General features: G+C 44.8%; 1 protein-coding gene across 1 annotated transcript in view; it reads right to left on the bottom strand.

Annotated features, from left to right (window-relative positions):
• Positions 1–23,739, bottom strand: part of F13A1 (coagulation factor XIII A chain) — a 177,563-nt gene that overhangs the window by 26,980 nt on the left and 126,844 nt on the right. The window contains exons 11-13 of the mRNA XM_019710859.2: positions 16,625–16,778; positions 9,323–9,610; positions 2,768–2,928 (exon numbers count right to left, since the gene is read on the bottom strand). Of these exons, the coding sequence (XP_019566418.2) occupies positions 2,768–2,928; positions 9,323–9,610; positions 16,625–16,778 (603 nt within the window). The remainder of the gene's footprint in view (positions 1–2,767; positions 2,929–9,322; positions 9,611–16,624; positions 16,779–23,739) is intronic.

Below are 23,739 nucleotides of genomic sequence, written 5' to 3'. Positions count from 1 at the left end.
CCGGCTCAAAGAGATTGACAAAAAGTTTCTAGTATTTTCCTAGAGTTTAGGGACATGTCCTAGACGACTCTAGACCTCTGAGCCATTGTGCTTTTTTTTGTACTTTCATGGTATTTAGCACCCTCCCCAACTCATTTTATTCAATTTATTTGACGCCTCTCTCTAAGGTCTTCTGTGTAATATTTCAATGTAATGCTTCATTTCTCCTCCCTCCTTCCTCCTTCCCCCTTCTTGCTTCTTCTCTCTCTGTAATCCTCTACCCTCCCCTCTGCTCTTCTCTTTTCTCTCCTCCTTTCCCTGCCCCTCCCCTTTCCGCCTGTTTTCTCTTCTCCCCCCCCCCCCTTATTCCCTTCCCTTCTCTTCTCTGTGTTTTCTTTCCCTCCCTCAGTCACTTTCAGGATGACAACTGCCATCTGGATGCCACAGCTCTGTACTTCATATCTCCAGCAGGCTAAGCAGCCCCCCAGCTCCTCAGTCCATTAGCCAGAGTTGCTGGAATCAGGGCCTCTTACAGCTCAGGGACACCTGGGTGGCCTTTAAAGTGTCAGGTGCTTTATCTAGCACACCTGCTAGATTTAGTTTGTCCTTGGGGTTAATACGGTTAATGGTGTTAGTGGTTAGGGGCAGTTTATGTGAGGATGCCTCCTGCCTCCTCTCCTGAACAATCCTGGCACTGGACAGAAGCCAGAATTTCCATTTCTCTCATGCCTGAGTCCTAGTCAAATGGTCCTACTTTTAAATACGTTTCCTCCAGAAACAGCATCCCTGATACTTTTATGGAAATTAAAAACAAAACAAAATAAAAACACAGCTCTATTAAAAAGTGCACCTTTCCTGCCCAGGTCACTCAACTTGTGGGAGAAGGTAGTTCAATTCTGCCCTTAGGGAATGAAACTGCTTTTTAAGTAAACCAGAAGATAACTAACAAATAATCTTTCAAATTAATAATGTCTAAAAGATGAAAGTTATTAGTTTCCTTCATACATCCAGTTAATTATCAGCGGTGCAATTAAATTCTATTTTGTGCTGCGGTTTGAGCACTTCACAGCTTGGAAGGGCTTTCTCCTGAGCCCTTCACAGGGACAAGCTGTCACTTCACAATCACAGAGAGCATGTAGGCCTTGCCTCTGGTGGGAAAGCTTCCTAGACTGAGTTCATGATTGAGAGTGGGAAACGATAAAGGATGCCTCCACGTGCAGCTGGGAGAGGCCTGCAGGGCACCGCAGGGAGAGCTGGCCATGTGTGTGTGGGGGCAGGCTGGCCCTGCTTATGGTATCCAGCATCTTACTCTATTGCATTCATATTCTCACGGGGTTGAAGGCACCTATGGAGGAAACCCAATACTACTTATTTGTTTTGCCTTTATTTTCTGGTCTTCCTGCAGACCCTGCACATTCTCATGTTTATTTGTGTCTTAAACCTCTTATGCAGATGGTGCCGTAAGGGGCCTGTGACTGAGGTGAGAGAACAAAATGGAGACGATGATTTAAGTCCTACTAGGAATGAAGGACCTGGGTTCTCTTCCTCGAAGGGGACTACATATCTGTGTTTGAATAAGCCTTGACCTTGGGTGACTCATTGTACAGTAGTCCTCAAGCCATCTACATGGCACTAGACCCAATGAAAGCTGCCATTTTGAATGCTACACCAATTTATCAGTTTTACAAATGATTCACAGAAAATTATTCATAAGACACAGGCTTACCTCCCTTTCTCTACCCATTGCCACCATCCCCCCTCCGCCCCCTCCCCCCCCCCCCGCAGGGGCATTTAAAATATGAGCAACTTTGTTAAACTTTGATTTGTCTGTCATGTTAGAGGAATGCAATTTAGGATTTGTGCTAATCGTTCTTAATCACTTCAACAAAAATGTTCTCCAGCAACTTGGGAAGGTCTCTAAGCCCTGGATAAGGCTGGCATAAGATGTCACACCCCCAAGGACCCTGCTGGAAATCTGGGTTTCTGCTCACAAGGGGGGAAGATGTGTCAGGGATGTGGCTACAGATGCTGCCATTCTCCTGAGACATGGGCGCAAACAGGCTACCATATTCAGCCCTCGTCTCCAAGTTCCTTTGAGCCATTTGGGCACAGATTTGGTAGTAAATGGAGAGACAACATTAAAACTACTCGCCAAGTGGGCCAAAACCCCTACGGGGACAAAAGTCAGAAAAAGTGTTGATCTTGGTGATAGTGGAGGGGGTTATTTACTGGAAAAGACATGAGGGAACTTTCTGGAGTGTTGGAAATCCTGTACATCTTCATTTGCTTGGTGGTTGCAAGGTATATACATAAATAAGTCACTGTCGCCAAGCTGACATTTCAGTTCGTGCATTCTACTATATACAATTACGTCTCAATGAATAACAGTACTGTCCAAAATGCAGGTGGGAGATGATCCAAGTGGTTTCCCTGTTATGCCGTGCCCGACCCACTTTATGCTGGAGACAGAGTTCTAAGTATCTGTATCCATTACACATCTTTATCTTCCTCCACAAGTGTGTTTATACCCACAGGTTATATTTATATCTGCAGCCAGATCTATATATTTAAATCTGGAGAGGAGAGAAAAGTGTTATATGTGCATGTCTATATATAGGGCTGTTTACTTCTTTCAAAGAGCAGGAGGATCCTAGCTCCACTTTTTTTTTTTTGGAGCAGGACACACACACACACACACACACACACACAAAGGCACTAAAACACAATGAGCCTGGATAACTAATCAACAACCTTGTCGATCTCCATTGTTTGAGACGCTAAAACTGACCTTGATGATGACCTTGGGGACTATCAGCACAGTGGACTTCTGCTTGGCCAGAATATCCCCGGTATCATTGACACGAGCTGTGACGAAGAAGTGCAGGGACGCTTGCTCCAGCAGCTGGCCCAGGTACTCACTGGCTCTGACCAGCACCTCCTTTTTCTTCACTGAAAGGAGGAAAAACAAACATGCTGGGTATCAAGACCTGAGTCAGGATCTGCTTTACTTTTCCCTGAGTGCCCCCATCTTCTCCTCAGGGATAAGCTCTTTTGCTTCTGGGTAAAGAAAGAACCTGCAGGAAATTTAATATTCAGTAAAGTCTTACTAGAGAGAATGTGCCGAATTTTCCAAACTGCACTTTTGCTGTTGTAAAATACAATGCCATGTTTAAAATCAAGGACCAAGGGGTTTTAACTGTGGCTGTTTTGCTTTGGGAAAGGACAATCCCAAGATAGGGTGGGATCCAGATGTGGAGTGGTGATGTTCCCTCAGGCAATAAGAAATGTCTCATACAGGCCATGGGCCACGCTTGAGCAGAACTGTCAACTACCTAAACCTTTTCCCTGTAGTGCTCCATATTTTTTCCAGCTTTTTCTCCACCAATCTGACATGATTTTTCTAATGAGGAGAAAGAAGCTGTTAAAACCAATTTTCACCATCGGCATTCAACTCTCTCCCACCCCCTCTCCTATCTGCAACTTAAAAGACATCTGTGTCAAATGCTGGTTTCCTCAAGTCACTGAGGTTAACTTTTAGGTGCTAGGGACAAACCAGTGAGGATAACATTCAGAGGATGGGGAGTGGTTCTGGCTGCCTCCATGCACCATCCGGCTGAGAACGGGGGTGGGGGTGGGGAGGGTTGGTTCGATCCTGTGGCTCTGGCCACAGCAGTGAGGTTCTGTTTGGCTGTTTTCACCCACTTTCTTGATCACTCCCACTTCTCACAGCCCAGGAATCTAGAGAGCAAAGGGCAGTTCTTCCGAAGGCCAAGCCTGGGGCCACGGTGCAGCATCCGCTGCTACCTGGTCAGAGCCACGTGTTAGTGTGGCATCGTCAGCCAGCAAGCCCAGCAGGGAAATGGGGGACTCCCATGTACAGAGCACAGGCTCTGTAAATATTCATGGAATCGAAGGTCTCCACCATTGTTCCCCTGCCCAATGTCTACCTTTGGCCAAAGATTCCTCCTTCCTAAGGAAGTTACTGGAGGAAATCATTCCCATGGTCATCGTTTCAAGTGCAGAGCACAGTTCATTCTAACCCTCCAGGATGAGCCGCTGCCCCTGCACTGCGAACAGACCAGATGGACCGCAGTGTGGAGGCAGTGGCAGGCCACAGAGGGGCCTCCTCACTTCCGGTTTCACAGGCGAGGGTGCGTGAGGCCATGCTCAGCACCTCTTCAAAGTCTCCTCATAGGTGCTTAGGTGCTTTGACCGCCTCTAGCCCTCTGACTGAGGAGTTCTCAATCGTGGCTCTACATCACAGTCACCTGGGGACATTTAAGACCCTACCCTGCTGGATCCCACCCCAGACCAAATCAATCAGAATCTTGGAGGTTGAGGCCTGGACATTGTTTTAAAGGTGCCGCAGTCAGACTCTAATGTGCAGCCCGTGCTGAGAAGCAGTGCTCCAACAGCCAGGGGGCTGATCCCCACAGAATCAGTCCTGAAAAAGCCTTGGTTCAAGTGGAAAGGATGGCCTTTGCAACCCAGGCCCTTGCTGCGCCAAATGCAGTCTGCAGGCCAGCAGCACCGCCAGCACCTGGGCGCTTGATGGAGATGCAGGTTCTCCCACCCCACCTACTGGACCAGGCCCTGCACTTGATTAAGGTGCCCAGTGAGGCATATACAGGTTTAAAAAGCCCAAGAGATAAGAGGTTCTAGCAACAGAAGGGTGGACTTAGGACGTAGGACAGTCTCAGTTTTAAAGCTGAAAGTCTTGTACCCTAGAACCCACTGGTAAACTGGGAAGGTTGGTCATCCTAGATCAGTGGTTGGTTGTCAACTGGGGTGGTTTTGGCCCCCCAGGGGATGTTTGGCAATGTCTGGAGATATTTTTGGTTGTCAGAACTGGGGTTTGCTACTGGCTTCTACTGGATAGAGGCCAAGGATGCTGCTAAACATCTTACAATGCTCAGGACAGCCCCACAACAATTATCCACAGCCTGAAATGTCAGTGTGACTCACCCGAGAAACACTGCCCGAGGCTATGCAGAGTTATTAGAAGGTCTTTCCTAAGCAAGTACCAAACCACTTGGCTTGATTCCTGGGGCAGTCTTATTGCATTCAGAGCCAGCCTTTGGGATCTATGAACTTGCCTTGATCTTGGCCCTCGAATTCTGCATTTTTGAATGACCCAATCATATTGCCTTCTTTGGGCCTGAGCCTGGACCCCTGCTTCCTCATGGCTCCCCTAGCAGTTAATTATCCAGATGAATATAACTTTGTCTCTCAGTTGCATCCAACCTCAGATGAGCACATGGGACCTGGTTTTTACTTTCCCAAATCTGGACAGATGGAGTGGCAAAATGACAGGCCTTGAAGAATGTGCATTTTCTCTAAGTCAGGCAGAAAAAAATAGAGAACCATATGATTTCACTGATATGTGGGATATAAAGCTGAAAGCAACAAAGGAACAAGACAAACAAATAAAGAAACAAAAACTCATAGACCCAGACAACAGTTTAGTGGTTACCAGAGGGTAAGGGGGAGAGGGTGGTAGATGAGGGTAAAGGGGACCAAATATATGGTGATGGAAGGAGAACTGACTCTGGGTGGTGAGCACACAATGTGATCTATAGATGATGTGTTACAGAATTGTACACTTGAAACCCACATAACTGTACTAACCATTGTCACCCCAATAAATTTTAATTAAGAAAAAAAAAAAAAAGAGTGTGCATTTTGCCTCTAGCTGCCTCCAGAAATAATTCAAGAAATGGACCTCCTCTGGCTATTTCTAGAGGGCAGTGTTTGACCACTGGGTTCCTTTAGGCTGGTGAGATATGCCTGACTTCTTTCCACCAGTCTTTACAGGGGCTCTTGCTGCCTTTATAATGTTAGTATCAGGAGCCCTTAATCTTTGAGGCAGAACATTCTCTAAATCATAGCACTAAGGAAAATGGGCTGTGATTTGAGCCCAAGAGAACAGTGCTCCTGAAATAGTATGTTATGTAAGTGTGTTTTGCCACCACACAAGAAATTGTTCTAGATAAAGTTTATTAAACGTGGCAAGAGAAAGAATAGCTTTCCATTCTATGAGTGGTGGTGCTGGGATCCTGCCAATATCATTTACGGTGTCTGGGGAAAGCCAAGGGAGACACAGACTGGAGCTGCCGCATCTCTTTTCCAAAAAGCAAAGAAAACTAAATATAGCCAAGTGGAAATGGTAACACCTTTGAAGGTACTGGAAGCTTTAAGTTATCCAAGTCTTCCAAGCTGATTCTAGCCCACACATTTCCTTTAATCATCAATCTGGAAAGTATGCCTCCCATTCTACTTGGAAAACTTTCTTTGCAATACAACCTCCTAGGAATGTACTGTGACCTGCTAAATCAAGGTCTAGAATCATGTGGCTTTTTGCAATAATGTGCAATTTAGTTTAGATTGCAATACCCAGTTTATTGCATGCAGTTAATGCCGCCTACCTACAGGGTAAAGCAAGAAATAGTCTCCAACTCCCTTCAAGTTATTCAGGACAAGCCCTGGGGTGGGCCGAGTGGGTGGGACCTATATTAATATTGAGTCAGGCTTAGGTTTGGTCAGCTGTCCCCAGATCAGTGACTGACAGAGCTAATATATCATGTCATTCTATCCACTAACTCATATAAGCTCATTCTTTTATTGGATTAGTGAGAGAAGGGGAAGGAGATTGAGCAGTGGGACTCTTGGGAGGTGGTAAAGGATGGCATATAGTTCCCTATCCAGGGCAAGAGGGGCAGCTGGACTCCAGGTAACAGGGGCTTGAGTAGAGACACTGGCCCACGTAAAGCCCAAGTTTATACCAAGATAGATTATTGTAGTTGCCTGAATGGGACCTGGCTTCTGTTATCTGCTTTGACTCTAATACTGTGTGTTACCTTGAACACATCAACTCATATTTCCAGGCTCAGTTTCCCAAAATGTAAACATGTTGGAACTTAACAGGAGAGCCTGCCACGTGTGAAGCATCTCACATATATTTATCTCATTTAGTTTCCCCCACAACTTCCTCTCACACCTCACATCCGATCTGTCAACCAATCCGGTAGGCTCTACCTTCAGAACAGACCTGCATCTGACTATATATTTCTCTCACTACCCTACCATCTTTCACTGAACTATTGCAATAGCATCCTATCTAAGGTTCAGCCCTAATTCCCCTAGAGTCTGTTCTCCACACAGCAGCCAGAGTGATCCTTCAAAACCTAAGTTAGATCACGCCACACTTTTGTTCTGAACCTTCTAATGGCTCCTCAGCTCACTCAGCATCAAAGTCAAAGTCCTTACCAGGGCCTGCAACTATTTTCATGCTGTGCACCCACCACTCTCCCTTTGCCACTTTTGCTCCCAACTCTGGTCTCCTTGCTGCTCATTGAACACCCAGACATGCTCTGGCCTCAGGGCCTTTGCACTTACAGTTTCTTCTGGCTGGAAAGCTCACCCCTACCCTTCTGTCAGGTTTCTCTTAACATCACCCTATGAGAGAGGTTTTCCCTGATGACCTCATGCCCACCAGCACTCCCTTATCCTGTTTTGTACTTTCCTATGACATGCATAACCACACTATATATTCACTTGTTTGATTGTTTATTGTCGAGACCCACTGCCACCACAGGAGACCATAAACTCCATGAGGGTAGGCCCTTCTGTTGTGTTTATTGCTATGTCTTCAGCACCAAGCAGCACCCAGACTTGTAAGCACAAAGTAAAAGTTTGGGGAGTGAATCAACAACTCTGTGATGTGGGTGGTATTGTTCCCATGTACAGAGGAGGAGAGTGGGCTCAGGTGACTTCAGTAGCCTGCCTGGGGACACACAGCTAGTGTGTCATAGTCACATCTCAAATGCAGATTTGTCTAATCCAAGGCTCAGACTCCAAAATCCACTACACCTTCCTGCGCTAAACAATTGCGATGACCTATAAGATTTCTATAGGTCTATAAGATTTCCCTTTCCTACCCCGAGGGATAGGAAAAGTGCTAGGTCTTCCAGTTTCCAAAGAAAATAACCATGGTGCTTGGTTTCCTAATTGTTAAAGCCACATTATGGAAACCAGGAGGTTTGCTTCCTTCAAGTTGGGGTAGGTTTCTTGGAATTAGGATTTTAAGGAATAGAGTCCCATATTTCTAGGAATATCTTTCTGAAGCCTGACAGGGTAGTTCCGTGGCTTGGTGCAGACACCAAATCCAGAAAATCTGAACACTATGGAGACGTGATTTGGTCATCTCAGGGGAGCGTATTAGCCTTGCTTGCCCCTGCTAAAACTCATTATTCATATACCTTTTAATTAGGTTGGTGCAAAAGTAATTGTGGTTTTTGCAATTAGTTTTAACTTGCTAAACCACAATTACTTTTGCACCAACCTAATACTTTTCTTTTGCAGTGCCACATGTCAGGTCAATGGAAACCTGATGCCCTGAAGTGTCCAGGTCCTTTACCAACCTGCTCTGCCTGGAGACCAGTTTCTTGCTGTTGACTCATTTTGCCAGCTGTGTGACCAACTGTTGTGCCCACTAAATACGAGGACCCCAGGGAATGAGATTAGTCAAAACTGTAATCCCAGAGCAAGCTGCAGCACATCAATCTCAATCCTGCTTAAAATATCCTGAATTTCTATGGTGCAGAGATGCTTTGGAGGGGCAGATGTAGAGCGAGGCTGGAAGGGGTGAGGAAGAGAAGGAGGCCCCCTGAGAGACGGCAGGGGAGCAAAGCCTCGCAGAGGCACCGGAGGGCACAGCCTGAGCCCGCAGTCTCCCTCCCAAGGGTAGCACTTAACCTCATACGTCAGACAGATCATTTTTCAGAAATGGCCTTTATGCAGAACTTAGATATCCCTGCCTTCTAAACGGTAAAGCAAAACCCACCATTCCTTCTGGGGCAGCCCCCCAGAAGCCTTTCCTAACTTGGGGAGAGAGGCACCAGCAGGGGGCCTGTTTTCTGAGATATGCTTTTCATAAACTTTTCTGTGCACGCCAATGCTCCTGGGATCTTGTTAAAGTGCAGATCCTGACTCCATAGGTCTGGGTGGGGCCTGAGAGTCTGCATTTCTGATCAGCTCCCCAGGGATGCTGCTGCTCCTGGGCAGGGGCCACACTTTGAATAGCAAGCAGTTAAGTTATATTTAATTTTCATGATTCATGCAAATTTCAGTGTTCACTTCTATGCATGAGACATGGAGAGGAAAGGTGGGGCCTCCCTGGAAGTTGGTTCTCCCATGTGCTTCACGCTCCTGAGCTCTGGGGCAGAACTTGAACTTTGACGGAAAGTTATTAGGGGATGTCTGCATGAGCCAGGTGGAGAAGCAGATCACAAGTCCTGGAGAAAACAGCAACCCCCCACTCCCCCCACCCCCGCCATCAGCTTACAGGACAAAGGCTCCAGCGTTATGTCGAATGTCTCATTCTTGAATTCCTCCTTGGAGACCCCAGTGTAGAAGGTGATGCTGCCCGTGAGATAGGCTGAGATGGTGTAAGAATTGGGGCTGTTATTCTGGAAGGTGATGGTGAGTGTGAAGTCTGTTCCCAGCACGGCGTTTTCCACTTCAAAGTCCATGTCCACCTCAGACCTCGATTTGGCGACACCATCTGTGTTAAGGGGCTTTTTAACTCCGTACATCAGGGCAGTTTCCAGGGCCAACCTCTCTTCTTTCTGACCTAAGAAAGACACAGAGATGATGACAGGGCAACAGCAATGCAATCCATCAAAGAGGAAGTCGCACTAACAGTCACACTGCACCCTGGGCACTGTGTGCTGTACCTGTTGGATTGCTTCACAACTTCTTTTGAGATAGGTGACGTGTCAAAATTATTCCTATGTTACCAAGTCTGCCTAGTCAAGTTCCCAGACAGGCATGACCGGCCCAGTGGCCGAGGTAGGTGGTGTTCCCCAGGGACCGTCTGAAAGGGGGCTGCTAAGGGGCTAGCTCTAAAGGTTCTTTCTCCAGTTCTATTGTTTCAGGGTTCAGAAGGTAGAATCGGCAAAACGTAACTCTTCGCAAACTGTGGTATGGATTTGCTTCCCTCCCCAAGTCCTAGCCACGTAGCTAGAATTTGGGGATCTCTAAGCAAAGATTTTGGTGACAGTTGCATCTGGCCATTCCACGTTCTGCAATATGAATTTTCTCCTACTCATGGATCTCCCCAACAAGACCTGTGTTCCTCATCTGTCTTTCCATTTGGCTGCCAGATCGCTGCCCCCTGCACAGCACACTGCCCCCACACTCAGATGGAGCAGACGGTTAACAAGCCTTCCCTGCAAAGGGCTCGAAGGCCAAGTTCCCTGGGGGAGCACTGGGTTCTCTAGTACCTCCTGGAAGTTCACAACATTCAATAGCCTATGAAAGGGTCTCAGGTTGCACCCTACAGTGAGGAGACTGTTTAACACCAGATTTTCCAAACTCCTCTGACACTGAATGCAGTTTTTTATTTTTTATTTTTTTTGAGGGACACCTATTGGCCTCTGGTGGTGCAGTCTGACAGACTGTGCTGTTTTTAGGGAAACGTCACATGTAGGATTTTCAAAGTGGTGGTGAGGAGAAGGTAGGGAGAAGAGGAGGTAAGGAGGAGGTAAGAAGAAGGGGTGAGTTTGGAAAAAGAACAATATAGCCTTGCGCAGGTGAGGAAGTGAGAAGTTCAGGTACAAGACAGGCCTCGGAGCTTGCTGCTCCCAACTGTCAAATCAGCTGGGCTGACATTCCTCACACAGCACTGCATACATGCTTGTCCCTGAGGGACAGGGCCTGCGGAGGTGTGACAGGATCAGCGCTACCTTTCTTGCCACCCTAATACCTTCAGATATCTCTTGTGCCTTGTGCAAAATAGAGGGGCACATCTTGGGGCTTGTAAAACTAGTTATGGCAATGGCTAGCAAAAACACAAAAATGCTGACTTTTATCATTCTCTTAATTTTAAGATATTGTCTTCTATTTTACTTATTGTATAATAAAATGCAACAGAGATGAAGAGGTCAATTACTAAGAACTATCCTTGACAGCTACCTATGCAATGAGTGTTGTGGCAACTGTGCACTGTGTGTTATCTCATTTAATCCTCAGAACAACTCGACAAGGCAGGCACCATTATTATCATCATTTCCTTGTTTGTAAAACAAGGAAGCTGACATCTTAGGGTTGATAGGTGGATTAGACGTAATACACCTATAAGAATTGGCAGCTACTGGTACTTTGCAAAGACAGAGACAATGCCAACAGGTGTTGCAAACAATCGAAGGTGTGTGTGTGTGTGTGTGTGTGTGTGTGTGTGTGTGTTAATAGTTTCTCTGATTGTCAGGACTGCCAGAATGTGCCAGGAGCAATTTGTCTAGGACAAGCATTCGTTAGAGCACACGTCTACAGGTCAATAGGAGAGAGATAGTAGTAAAAGCAAGGAGGTGCTATGACAAGGAAAGTGCAGTGAAATATTTTAGCAGAAAGCATCTGGCAAATAGCTCTGTGAGAACGAGGGCATTAAGGGTTATCGCTTCGGATGGGCACCAAATATGCATTTAGGCAAAATGCAGGGGGTGGACACAGCAGCAGGAACATGGTCAAAGAGGTGCCTCCTTGGGGGTGAGAGGCTGAGCTGGCTGGGAAGACAGAAGGGACAGGGCCACGAGAGGTTTTATGGCATATTGTGTCGTGGATGGGGCACCTCTCGCTTCCTTCCAGGGATGAGCCTGCTTCTGTGAGCAGGGAGTACCCTGCAGAGGCGGGCTGGGGTTGTTACAGGAAGCACAGGCCCAGAAAAGCAGTCAGACCTGCAGGCTTTCCCCAGAGCTTGGCAGAATTCCCATCACTCTGCAGTGGTGCTTTGTACTCTGACGCCTTACATAATTCAGGCCATGAATTTAGTGCTGTGAGAGAATGATCTAAAGCCAGATTGTATTCTCTGAGATTCCTCTGTGGCCTCCAGGAGCAAGGTCAAAAACAACTTTCTGTTCATTGGATGCAATGAGAGTGGCCTTTTATGTTTGACGAAGCTTCTTCTCGTTTGGGTCTTAGCTTAAATGTCACCTTCTCAGAGTGCCTTCCCTTCCATTACCTTGTATAATGTGTCCCCACCCCAGCCCTTTCATCTCTCACTAACATATTATTTGGTTTCCTTGCCTTTTCCCAGTACTTGTCACCATGTGACATTATTTCCTCTGCTAAAATGAAAGCTTCATGTCCCCAGGACCTAAAACTCAGCCTGCCACAGAGGCTCTGAAGGAGCGAGGTTTGGTTAAGCCCTTTGCTTTCTCCCAGAGACAAAACTGTCATCTTCATTAACTAGTCCAGTTTAGGACATTTGATGCTTAGTTAAGCTCACCTGTGAAAGTGCCATATGAATTACCATTTGTTTGATCATTTCATGCTAGCTGAGACTCCCTAATGTCCAGACGCTGTGCTAGGCTCAGATGAGAAGCACAGCCCTTCTCTCAGGGCTCTAGGGGGACGAGTGAAGAGGGATCACCCTACGTGTGTCCATCACACATGCTGGGGCAGACGTGTGCAGGTGGAGCAGGGCACCTGGGAGAGACTCAGCACCACCTGGGATCAGGGAAGGCTTCTCAGGGGGTTTTCCCTCCAGAGTGAGAGCCAAGGCAGGCAAGTGGGAGGCTGGCTTGTTGGAGAAACTGTCAACAACTCACCTGGCTGCTGCTTACGGTACCTGTGGGCGGGGTCAGGATGGGCAGCAAGGGGGCAAAAGGGCAAATCGCAGAGGCTTGGTGAGCTGTGATTGCAATGCCCTCGAGATGACAAAACAGGGTGAGGGCTTTTAAGCAGTGCAGTAATGGGCTCAGATTATATTTTAAATATGTCACTTGGGCAGAGATGCAGGGTTTAGAATAAGGGAAAGAGGCTGAGGGGGAAAAGGTGGAATTGGGAAGCTATAGCAGGTATGCAGGAGAAAAACAACCATAGCCCAAGCTAATCGTAGTGATATGGCAGTAATAATAGAATTGCTAGTAGCAGAAACTAACTTTTTCAGACACTTTCTTCGTACGTAGCAGGCACAATGCTAAGGGCTTTCTGCACAGGATATAATTGAATTCTCAGAGAGAGGCCATGGAGATAAAGGGAAGGGATGAATTGAAGCTATTTCAGAGGAGATATTTAGAGGATGTGCTGTTTGATTCTCAGATTGCTAAATTTGGGTAGATCGTGGTTCTCTTCACTGGGGTGGGGGTGTAGGGGAAATAGATCTGGGGTGGGGGAGGGAACGGGAGAGGTGGCATTTGGGAAGGTTCAGTTTCAGGTTTCTGCGGGACATTTAGGTAAATGTGGAGCTGAAAACTGTAGTCTAAACTTGAGACAGTGACTTGGGAGTGATTAGCATATATGCGAACATAACACCAGCTGTGGAGAAAGAACATAAAGAGGGTGGGAATGAAGCCCAAGGATGGAAGCCTAGAATGAAGGAACATTCAGAAGGGGTGAGGAAAGGGGCGCTCAGAGGTACAGAAGGAGATTGAAAAAAAAAAAAAAAAAGAAGCAAGTAGGTTGGGATGGAACCAGGAGACATTTGTATCATATTAATAGAAACAAAGAAAACAGAATTTTAAGAATTGAGAGTGAGCCATAGCATGAAAAGGTGTAGGAGGGTCAGGCAAGCTGAGGTCTGCAAAATGTTCATTTCACGTGGCAGTCTGGTGGTCTTGGTAACCTTGAGAAGATCTTCAAGGATATGCTCGTAGCAGAACTCAGGGTACAGTAGGTGAGGAATGAAAGGAACAGGAACGTGACAAGATGCCAGGTGCAGGCAGCTCTCCCAAGATGCCTGGCTGTGGAGGCAAGGAGGAAGAAAGCACCGGCGCGTTTGGTGGGGGGTGTATTGTTGGAAAAGGGTTTCGCAATGTGTTTTTTTTTTTAACATCAGTGACACTTGAGCCTGCTTAAATGGTAGTGGGAAGGAGCTAATAGCGAAGGAGAGATTGAAAATATGAGTCAGAGAGAATCACTGATGGAGCAAAGAGAAAATGGGATCCAGACACCATCATAAAGAAGATACATTGCCCCAGGAGAAGTTTTAAGAATTCTTGTTTTCCAAATTGTATAGTATAAAAGGTATAAAATTAACCTTAAGCTTTAGTTCATCAAAATGAAAAATGATCTATCCACAATTTAGTTAATTAAAATAGTAAATTCCTAAATCTGGTAATAATTTCTATGTTTTCACTCATTGCCACAATTTAGCGGCCACACTCAGAAGTTTTGGATAGAGAAATTATATGAGAGGTTCAATAATGAGAATCAGGGTGGTGGCCATGGATGCTGGCAGCTCCTTCCTAGATGCCCATGGCAGACAGCAATAATCACTCACGCTTTCCCATTGTATTTGAATGTCGTTTCAGCATCCTTCTCTAAACAGCACTCCATTCAGTCATTCCCAAAGTTAGAATTTGAAATGCATATGCTATCCTTGATTAAGTGGCTAATTAGCCATCTACCTGGGATCAAACTCCAGCCCAGAAGCAGGATGGGGTGTCTCTTATAATTATCTATGCAAAGTTAGGGGTCCTTCTGTTTAGACCAGACCCCCACACTGTCCACTCCTCTGAGCTTTGCCTTCTTGCCAGATTCTGAAGGCCTGGATCGCAAATGTCTTCCTCATTCAGAGTTGGAACATTTTATTTGCTTCAATCTGGTGTCTGCCCCTGGCCATGCCCGACTCCTCTTTCATAGACTGCCCTGGGGTCCTTCCTCTTTTGACATCTGACCCTGATTTGGACTCTTGGCTGGTAGCTAATGGATTCTGCTGTGTGGTTTAGACTAGGCAGCTGCTCCTTTGCACGGCTCCCTGCCCTCTTGTTTTCTTGTCTGGTCAAGTCTTCTTCTACATTAGCAGAGTTTATCCACAATCCCTGTCCTGATGTCTTTTCCTGGAGAACTTCAGTGAGCCCATCACCAAGGTCCTCCAGGATCCGTGAGGCTGGCGTGGGAGTCCCTTCTCTGTGCCCTGCCGTGTCTGCCCCCCCCCCCCCCCCACGGCACCCAGCACACAGCTCGGTGAGGGCTTGCTTCCTGCCTGTCTCCCCAGCTAGATGGGAAGGCAGGCTGTGCTTGTCTCCAATTCTACACAGCATTGAGAATATGGGGGGTGGTTACTAGCAGGTTGTTGAATGAATGATGAATAAATGAGTGAATGTTGCAGCTAGTTTCTCTTACTTTTTAAATGGAATATCTTTTTCCTTTTCAAGCCTTTTTGCCTGTAACTCTACAGTAAGAGGGCATTGCTTGTTTGTTTTATTTTATCGTACTTATTATTATTTTTTTTTTTTAGCACACAATCTTTTTTTTGGGGATTGTTTCTATTGTTATGTCTTTAAATTTATTATTTCTCCGCCTCTTTTTAGGAAAAAGCAAAAAAGAAAAAAACATTTTTTTATCTATGTTGTGCAATGGATCAGAACCAACAGAAAAGAAGAATGAGTCATTTCAGAAATACAGCAAATATTCACTAGTTCAGATGTCAAAAATTCTGAATTTCTAATACTATGCACAAGAGTTCTCTCAAGTCAGCAAACTTTCTTTTTATAGTGCAAATTGCTTTTGTAAATAAGAGGAGAGTCTAAAATATTTAAAACAAATTCTCCACTCCTTAGCACTTCAGGCATACGGATGAATATTTAAGTATATGCTAATTACTCATCATTTTTCTCCATTCACTAAAATGAATGCCAGTCCTAAGAACTCTGTTGGTGAATCATCTGTAAAATATACTCCATGTTCTCTATTAAGACACCTAAGATGCTCCACCTCCTGCCCACTACTGACCTTGGGCAGCTTTGTCTTCAGCCACTGGGCACTCTGAGCTAGATGCTTTAGTCATGCGTGCAGGACCCTAAGCACAGCAGCTACGTCACACCATGCCTTTGGTCGCATCCCCACTGCCTGGAAACCCCGCCTGGTCTGTGATTTCTCTCACCCAGCTTTGTTTTCTCTGAATCTCCTGGTTGGACTGAGTCTCTCTTCTTTGATATCATAGGCCCCTCTGCATAATGGCCCTATCACTTGGCCAGTAACAGAAATGAAGTTCTGCTCACTTATAAGGCTCTCCAGCACCAAAGACAATCCCAGGCACAGAGCAGGAAATCAGTGCTGATTGAGAGGAAATTGAGCTCAACAGGGCCATCTGAAACATTCTACGCAATAAAAGTTAACAAAACCACCTTATCATTATTTTATAATTGAAATCGGCCTTCAACCTAATTGGCCTGAATTAGTGAGATTATACTGTCCTATTAGTAACGTATTATCTACCTCAAGGCATGTCCATGATAATTCAATGGAACAATGTCTGCAAGAATAGTATGTAAAGTACTAAACAGTTGTGTATAATTATTTAAGTTTCTATTATTGAACTAAAATTACATTAGTTATGCAATATTTTAAAATAGAATTATTTAAAATTATGTTCTTTCATATTTTTGCTCTTTCATATATTCTATATGCTGTTAAAATAGATATAACTTAAAATCAAATCATTCTCACAAGCCATGAGAAGGGGAATTCAGACAATGAAAAATTGTAGATGTGACGTGTCTTTCACTCATGAGTTTATACTTCTGCTCTGACTACCAAATGCTTCAAATGCCAGTGCATCATCTGGGACTCATCCCATAGTGACAGCAGGTAAGTACTAAATGGACTTGGACAAAGAAATCTTCATTCAATTGTAGTGAATTACCTTCTTGAAATTTATAGGTGTCAGTAATATCCTTCATGCCATCTCCTCCAACTTCTTTGGTCACAATTAATTTCCCAACGTGGGTGGTATCAATAGCTTCCACTACCTGAGTGCCATCTTTCTTAGCTGTAATGTAAACAAGATCACTGTTGACCTAAAAACAAGAAGACAGAGCATTAGCCATATCAAATGTCCTTGTCACCAAAATCTCTCACTCTTAATGGGGACGTCATCTAAGAGGCCCAGAGTTGACCTGCTTCTTCAACAACACTGGGCTCATACAGCCAAACTCATGTTAAAGCTATTCTGAAGGGGGGGGTCTAGTCTAGATTAATTATCAGGTATTTTAAATTAAGAATATTTGGGTGTAAGGAGGTGATCCAGCTTCATCTTTTTGCAGGTGTCTGTCCAGGTTTTCCAGCACCATTTATTGAATAGACTGTCTTTACCCCACCGTACATTCTTGCTTCCATTGTCATAGATTAAATGGCCATATAGGCATGGATTTATTTCTGGACTCTCTATTCTGTTCCATTGATCTATGGGTCTGTTTTTATGCCAGTACCATGCTGTTTTGATTACTGAAGCCTTGTAGTATAATTTGATGTCAGGTCCCATTTGGGAGACCACCTCAGGGATGATGTAGATGCCTGATCTCTGCATAGTACACCTGAAGCTGAACAATACTGAATGACAACTATAATTATATATATATATATATATATATATATATTTGTATGTATATTGTTACAGGAAGCCGAGTACAGCATTAGGAATAGAGACAGTGGAAATGTGTTGGCTCTGTGCGAGGTCAGAGGGATAGTGGATGGGGGGAGGGGGGTTCACACAGTGTGAGGGATATAAATGATAAACGTCTAAGTTTTGCTTTGTCTTGTGCACCTGAAACTAATAATAATAATAAAAAGAATATTTGGGGTTGGGACTATCAGTTGTCTAAGCATCAATTATTTCTTTCTCCCCTTTTTCTTGCTGATAAATTCTGCCTCCTAAGAGAGAGGAGAAAGCACTATGTCTGTTACTTGCTTTCCCAGACTTCCTTGAAGCTAGCAGTGGTTATGTGACCTACTTCTAGGAGGCAGAGAATGTTTGCTGGGTGGCTTCTGGGAAAGACTTTTCTCTTTTATAAAAGGAGAGAAGTACATGGGAGAGTTTGCCCTTCCCTTCCTGCTTTTGAACATTTTCCTGTGAAGTGAAGTGATGCTTGGAGCTACATTATCCATCCTGGGACAGTGAAGAGTAACACTGCCAACATTACAAAGACGGCAGAGTAGAAAGACAAGAAGCATTGGAGGGCTTGACAATGCTGTTAGATGGCTAAGCCAACCTTGGACTACCTACTTCAGGACTTCTCGTGTGTGTCATGTGCCGTTTAGTTAGCTCTGACTCCCGCTGACCCTGTGAATGAGTGACGTCCTGTGCTCACAGCCCTGCTCGGCTCCTGCAGACTCATGCCTGTGGTTTCCTTTATGGAGTCCGTCCAGCTCATATCTGGTCTTCCTCTCTTCCTGCTGCCTTCTGTTTTTCCTCAGTGTTATCATCACCTTTTAAAAGAACCCTGTCTTCTCATGATGAAGGACAGTTTGTTTTGTCATTTTTGCTTCCAGTGATGTTTCAGGCTTAATTTGCTCTGGGACCCACTTGTTCATCTTTCCGGTGGCCCAGGATCGCCATAGAGCTCTTGTCTAACACCATATTTCAAACAAATCCCCCTCCCCCATGAGCCTCCTTCACTGTCAAACTTTTGCATGTGTACATAGAACTTGGGAATACAAAACTGTGGACGATCTTAGCCTTGGTCTCTAATAACACATCTTTGCCCTTGGTGATTTTTCCTAGTTCGTCCATTGCTGCTCTTCAAATCTCAGCCTTCTCTTGATTGCTTGGCTTCAGTCTCCATTTGAGTTGATGACTGAATCAAGATAAGCAAAATATTTAACAATTTTAATGTCTTCATTGTTTATGTTAAAGTTGTGTGTTTCTTCTATAGTTATGATTTTTGTCTTCTTCATGTTCAAGTGCAGTCCTGCTTTAGCACTTTCTTCTTTCACTTTAAACAGACGTTATTTCAAATTATTGCTCCTTTCTGCCACTAGTATGGTGTCATCTGTATATCTTAAGTCATTGATATGTCTTCTACCAATTTTCACTCCTGTTTCCTCTGAGTCTAGGACAGTTTTTTAGGTGATATGTTCTATGTACAGATTAAACAATAGGGAGATAAACTGCACCCTTGTGTGATAACTTTGCCTGTAGGAAACCATCTGCCTCTCCATACTCATCCTTACAATGGCTTCCAGTCCATAGTACAGATTACACATCATGGCAATCAAATGCAGAGGCACACCCATTTCTTTCAGAGCAACCCATAGCTTTTTTTGACCCACATGATAAAAGGCTTTGTTGTAGTTTGTAAAACAGACTAATCTTTTATCCTTCAGGATTTCTTATATGAGTGAAATTAAACAAATTCCTACTGTTTAAATCATTTTAATTGTTGCTGGCAGCCAAAGTATTTTAATTGGGAAATAATATTAGGCTACCTAGGAGGAATTCAGGTAATTTTCTGGTGAATCAGCAACTAAACCATGCTATTTGTGGGACTTGGAAACAGTGTCTTGGGGCCATGCTGGCCAACCCCCAAGCTATTCCAAGATTTTGCCTTGTCACTCTACTTCCGAGAGACAATGTCTAAATCTATGTCTAAAGGAAGATTCCCCAGAGCCCCTTATTATATTCTTTACAACCGCTTTCTTGGGGGTTCCATTTATTAGCATGGAAGCAGGTGGGAAACATGAATTGCATTGCTATGTCAGGTGCTCCAGCTGAAAATGGTCACTGATGGATTTACTAAATATTTTCCAAGCCCCTCTCCAAGCCTCAGTTCCGTCCACTTTTAAATAGGGTAACAACAGCTCCTTCTTCAGGATAGTTGGCAGAATTAAGTGAAATAAACACATGTGAATTACTTATCATAGTACCTGGCATAGAGCAAACACTCATAAAAATTATCAACAGTAATAATGATAAATTATTTATTGTTTAAGGTGCTGGAGGCCTAATGAGGAACAAAAGAGATTCAGTCAATTATAGGGTTTATAGTCTACTAAGGGATATTCTGTCCATCAGAATCACCTGGGAGAACTTAAAAAAGAAATAGATGTCTGATCAAGGGGGGGGGGTCTTAGATGGAACCTTAAATTTATTATCTTTTTGTTTTATAAAAGGTCCTAGATAATAATTCTATTGGACACCTAGACCTGAGAACACCTGACATATATAGTGCAATAAGGACCTTGCAGAGAAATGTCCAAGATACCATGGGGGCACTTGGGGCGGGGAAGTTGGGGTGTGGGGGCTAGGAAGTAACAGCCAAGTTGAAATCTGGAAGATGCATAGAAGTCAGTAAGCTAAAGGATTTCATGTTAAGTGTTCTTACCAAAAAAATAGACAGACAGACAAACAAACACAAAACTCACAAAAGGACACAGGACATTTTTGGAGATGATGGATATGTGTAGTACCTTGGTTGTAGTGATGGTATCACAGATGCTTATGTTAAATCTGTGCAATTTAAAGTGACCTACCCCCAATAAAGCTAAAAACAATCAAAGCAAAAAAAAAACAAAAAAAAAAAAAAAAAAACAAGGAGAGAAGGAAGGCTATGACAGGCATAGGGACCAGTCTCAGCAAACGTTCTGGAGAATGTATTTGAGAGACCATGGTTTAGCTGCAAGACAGTTGGGTTCTGATCTTGGATGTGTACTTTAGAAAGTTAGCTCTTCCTCTCTGACCTCGATAATCAGTTGATCAGTTCCTGCTTCTATAAAATGAAAATAATTATACTTATTCTGCCAATTTTAAAGGGACATTTTAGAATTGAGTAAGATAGGATCTAGTGAGCATGACTTGTACATTTCACAACAACCTGGTGAGGTATGCATTATTATCCCCATTTCACAGATGACGCCAGAAGGTCATCAAAGACTCAGAGGTCATCAAAGTGTTTTTGGCCACATGGCTGAGAGCTGGTAGAGAAATGCAAACCCTGGGCTGGTCCGTAGCACGTTCCCTGACCCTCACCTTGAACTGGCCCACAGCACAGTCCTTGAACTTCACAGCACACTGCCTCTCCCACATCACCCTGCAGGACCGTGAGCACTACCATGCAGTGGTGAAATGGTCCCCTGCGTGGGCCTCAGATTTCTGAGGGGAGATAAATGATGACCCTGCTCCACAGTAGAGTAACTAGAGCTTGGTGGCACTAGCCATATGATGTGAAAGGCTGAAACGTGAAATCAGGGATTGGACAGGAGATGACCTAGCAGACACCTGAGGAATATTTGTCATTTTGGAAGCTCCCTTTAAATGAGCTTCCTGAGGATTTCAGCTTTTTCTCTGGGGGAGGCCATGCAAGCACAAACAGCTCCCTCCTCCACCTTCACATTATAGCAACAATAATGATAAATATCCTCTAATAACAGCCCTTACAACAGTTTACACTTTTCCAGGGAGATAGGCTAAATATGAAAATGACTAAATCCTTGTTTCCCTTTGAGCACAGATTAGAAAACTTATGTAGGGGAAAATGTCAGGCCAACCAACAGCACTGTTCCTTGTGGAGAGAGGAGAGAAGAAACACACACGTGAAATGGCTTTTGCATATGTATGTTGGGAGTGGGGGGAAGGGGAAGTATTCTATCCAATCGACATGACATCAGCAAGTTTCCTTTTCAGTTTCAGCCACCACTGTAGTGGTTCTCCATCCTGGTTGCACATAAGAGTTACTGAGGAGTTTAAAAAGCAGCAGTGATAGCCCCTACCCAAGAACAATTATATGCGTATGTCTACAGTAGGACAGTCAGAGTGCAGGGGATGCTGGAAGAAATAATGGACCCAGGCTGTGTGACTTTGGGCAAGTGACTGAATGTCTCTGAGCCTGCTTTTAATATTTTCCTTGAAGGGCTGGTAGGTTGATCAGTACTACTTGTGAAAGCTCTATGTTTAAGGCCAATTTCTTTTGAAGGGAAAGGAGTCTTACTGGTCATCTAGTTCTACCCTACATTTGAAGGGGCTGTGGTCATGGAGAGCCTGGACTACCTGCCATGAAATCTGGGGCTGTTTTCAGCACACCCCTGCCTCTTGGTCAGACACAGGCACTTCCTAGGCAGCACCCATCTCCCCCCGCCTCCCCAGGGGCTCATCAAAGATGGGCTGGGGCAATAGGCTAGAAGAGCCTCCTTTCTGTAAATTTCTGCTTGTACCCATGGAATGGAAACATATGTCCACTGCTGCCAGAAGCTACACTCTTCACCACTACGGTTGGAGTCCCTTTCTTCAGAACCCAGGACAGAGGTTTCTTCATTTATTTGTTCCCACATAGACTACATGGCACATAGGCTGTACAGAGAAAGTGGTGATTCTCTGAGGACATACTGAGGCAGTGAATGCCTGCCTGGTCCACGAGCCTTCCTGGCACAACTGCCATACCTGTAGGGCTGGCCATGCTGCCAGGCTCTATGTATGCCCCATCTCCCACCAGCACTGCTAGTGCATCTGGCCCCTATCTCTGAGTTACTGTTCTTAGCAGTATACTCTGCGTCAGCTTTTCCTCCCTCCCTCCCTCCCTCCCTCCCTCCCTCCCTCCCTCCCTCCCTCCCTCCCTCCCTCCCTCCCTCCCTCCCTCCCTCCCTCCCTTCCACAAGTATTTATTCATGACTACTATGTAGCAGAGCTTGCTTTCAGCAATGAGGACCCAGCAGATCCTACCTTCATGGAGTTCGTATTCTATGAGGGAGAGAAATAATCAACACGAAGGCAGGGTGGAAGGACAAAAACAACAGAGCCGATTATGATATTTTAGGTTACGGGGCTGGGCGAGTGAAGGACTCTTTGAGGAGGTCACCTGGATACAGTGAGGGAACAGAACAAGCAACATGGGGCAGAGGGTGGGGGAAGAGCTTTCCTAGCAAAAGGAGCAATGTGTGTAAAGACTGAAACGAGAGCATGTTTCATGTTTCCGGAAGAGTAAGAAGGTCAGTATAGCTGGAGGGAAATGAGCCAGGGATGGGGGTGCAGGAAAGACAGACACCAGGTCACACAGAATCTTGTAAAGACTTATATTCAATTTTATTGTACGGTGGTGGGAATCCACTAGACGGTTGGAGGCAGGGTAGTGACATGTTTTTATTTCCAGTTTTAAAGGATAATTCTGGCTGATTTGTGGAGAATAGACAGGAAAGGGGTACGAGAAGATGAGGAAGATGAATTAGCAGGCGACTTCACAAAGCTCAGTGCTGTACAAGCTCAGAGGGTCATGATGAAGATCAGAGACGCGGTTGATGACTGACAGTTTTTAAAGATATTTCTGGCAAGATGCCTGAGGGAGGTTAAGTAGAGAAGACAAGACGATTTCCAAATTTTACGCTATCTGAATGAATAGATGAATTATTTTAGATCAGAATAGAAGATGACCCAAAATGTGCTGCCATCTAATAAGCAGTAGCAAAATATATAACTTCGAATTGAGAATAAAGAATCTGCAGAGAAGCAGCTGCACAGTTTGTACACAGAGAGCTGCTGGCCCAGAGCTAGGGAAGGCAGAGCTTCTGGAGCTGTGGGGCAGTTAGTTATCTACCCCATTGAGGAGTCAGTCACGGCTGCTGTGAAAATCAGCTGTGTGTGTCTGTGTGCATGTGCGTGTGCATTGTGTGTGTGTGTGTGTGTGGATTTGGGGTGAAATGGTGTAAAGGAGACAACAGATCCAATTAGAAGAAGCTAAGATAGAAGAGAAGCAGCAACTCCTGAGAGATCAGTGAACATGGGAATTCAGAAGATGACCTCAGACATTTAGGACCATTCTGCTCCCTTGTCTCCTCTTTAGAAGCTCTAGAACACTACGAGTTGGGAAGGGAAAAGGAAAATGGGCCTCAAGAATGGAGAAACTCATACCAGTACTGAAGGCATGAGAAGGTAGGAGGGGAAAGAAATTAAGTCTCAAGCCCTGAAAGAAATCTAGAAATACTAAGGATAAATTTCCAAAATGGAGGAGAGGAAAAGGGACAGAGGTAAGATGCTTTCCATGCATGGCCTCCTCT

Source organism: Rhinolophus sinicus, linkage group LG06, assembly GCF_036562045.2.
Source record: "Rhinolophus sinicus isolate RSC01 linkage group LG06, ASM3656204v1, whole genome shotgun sequence".
Lineage (NCBI taxonomy): Eukaryota > Metazoa > Chordata > Mammalia > Chiroptera > Rhinolophidae > Rhinolophus > Rhinolophus sinicus.
Note: the sequence above shows the minus strand (reverse complement) of the source record. Positions and strands in the feature narration are given on the sequence as shown.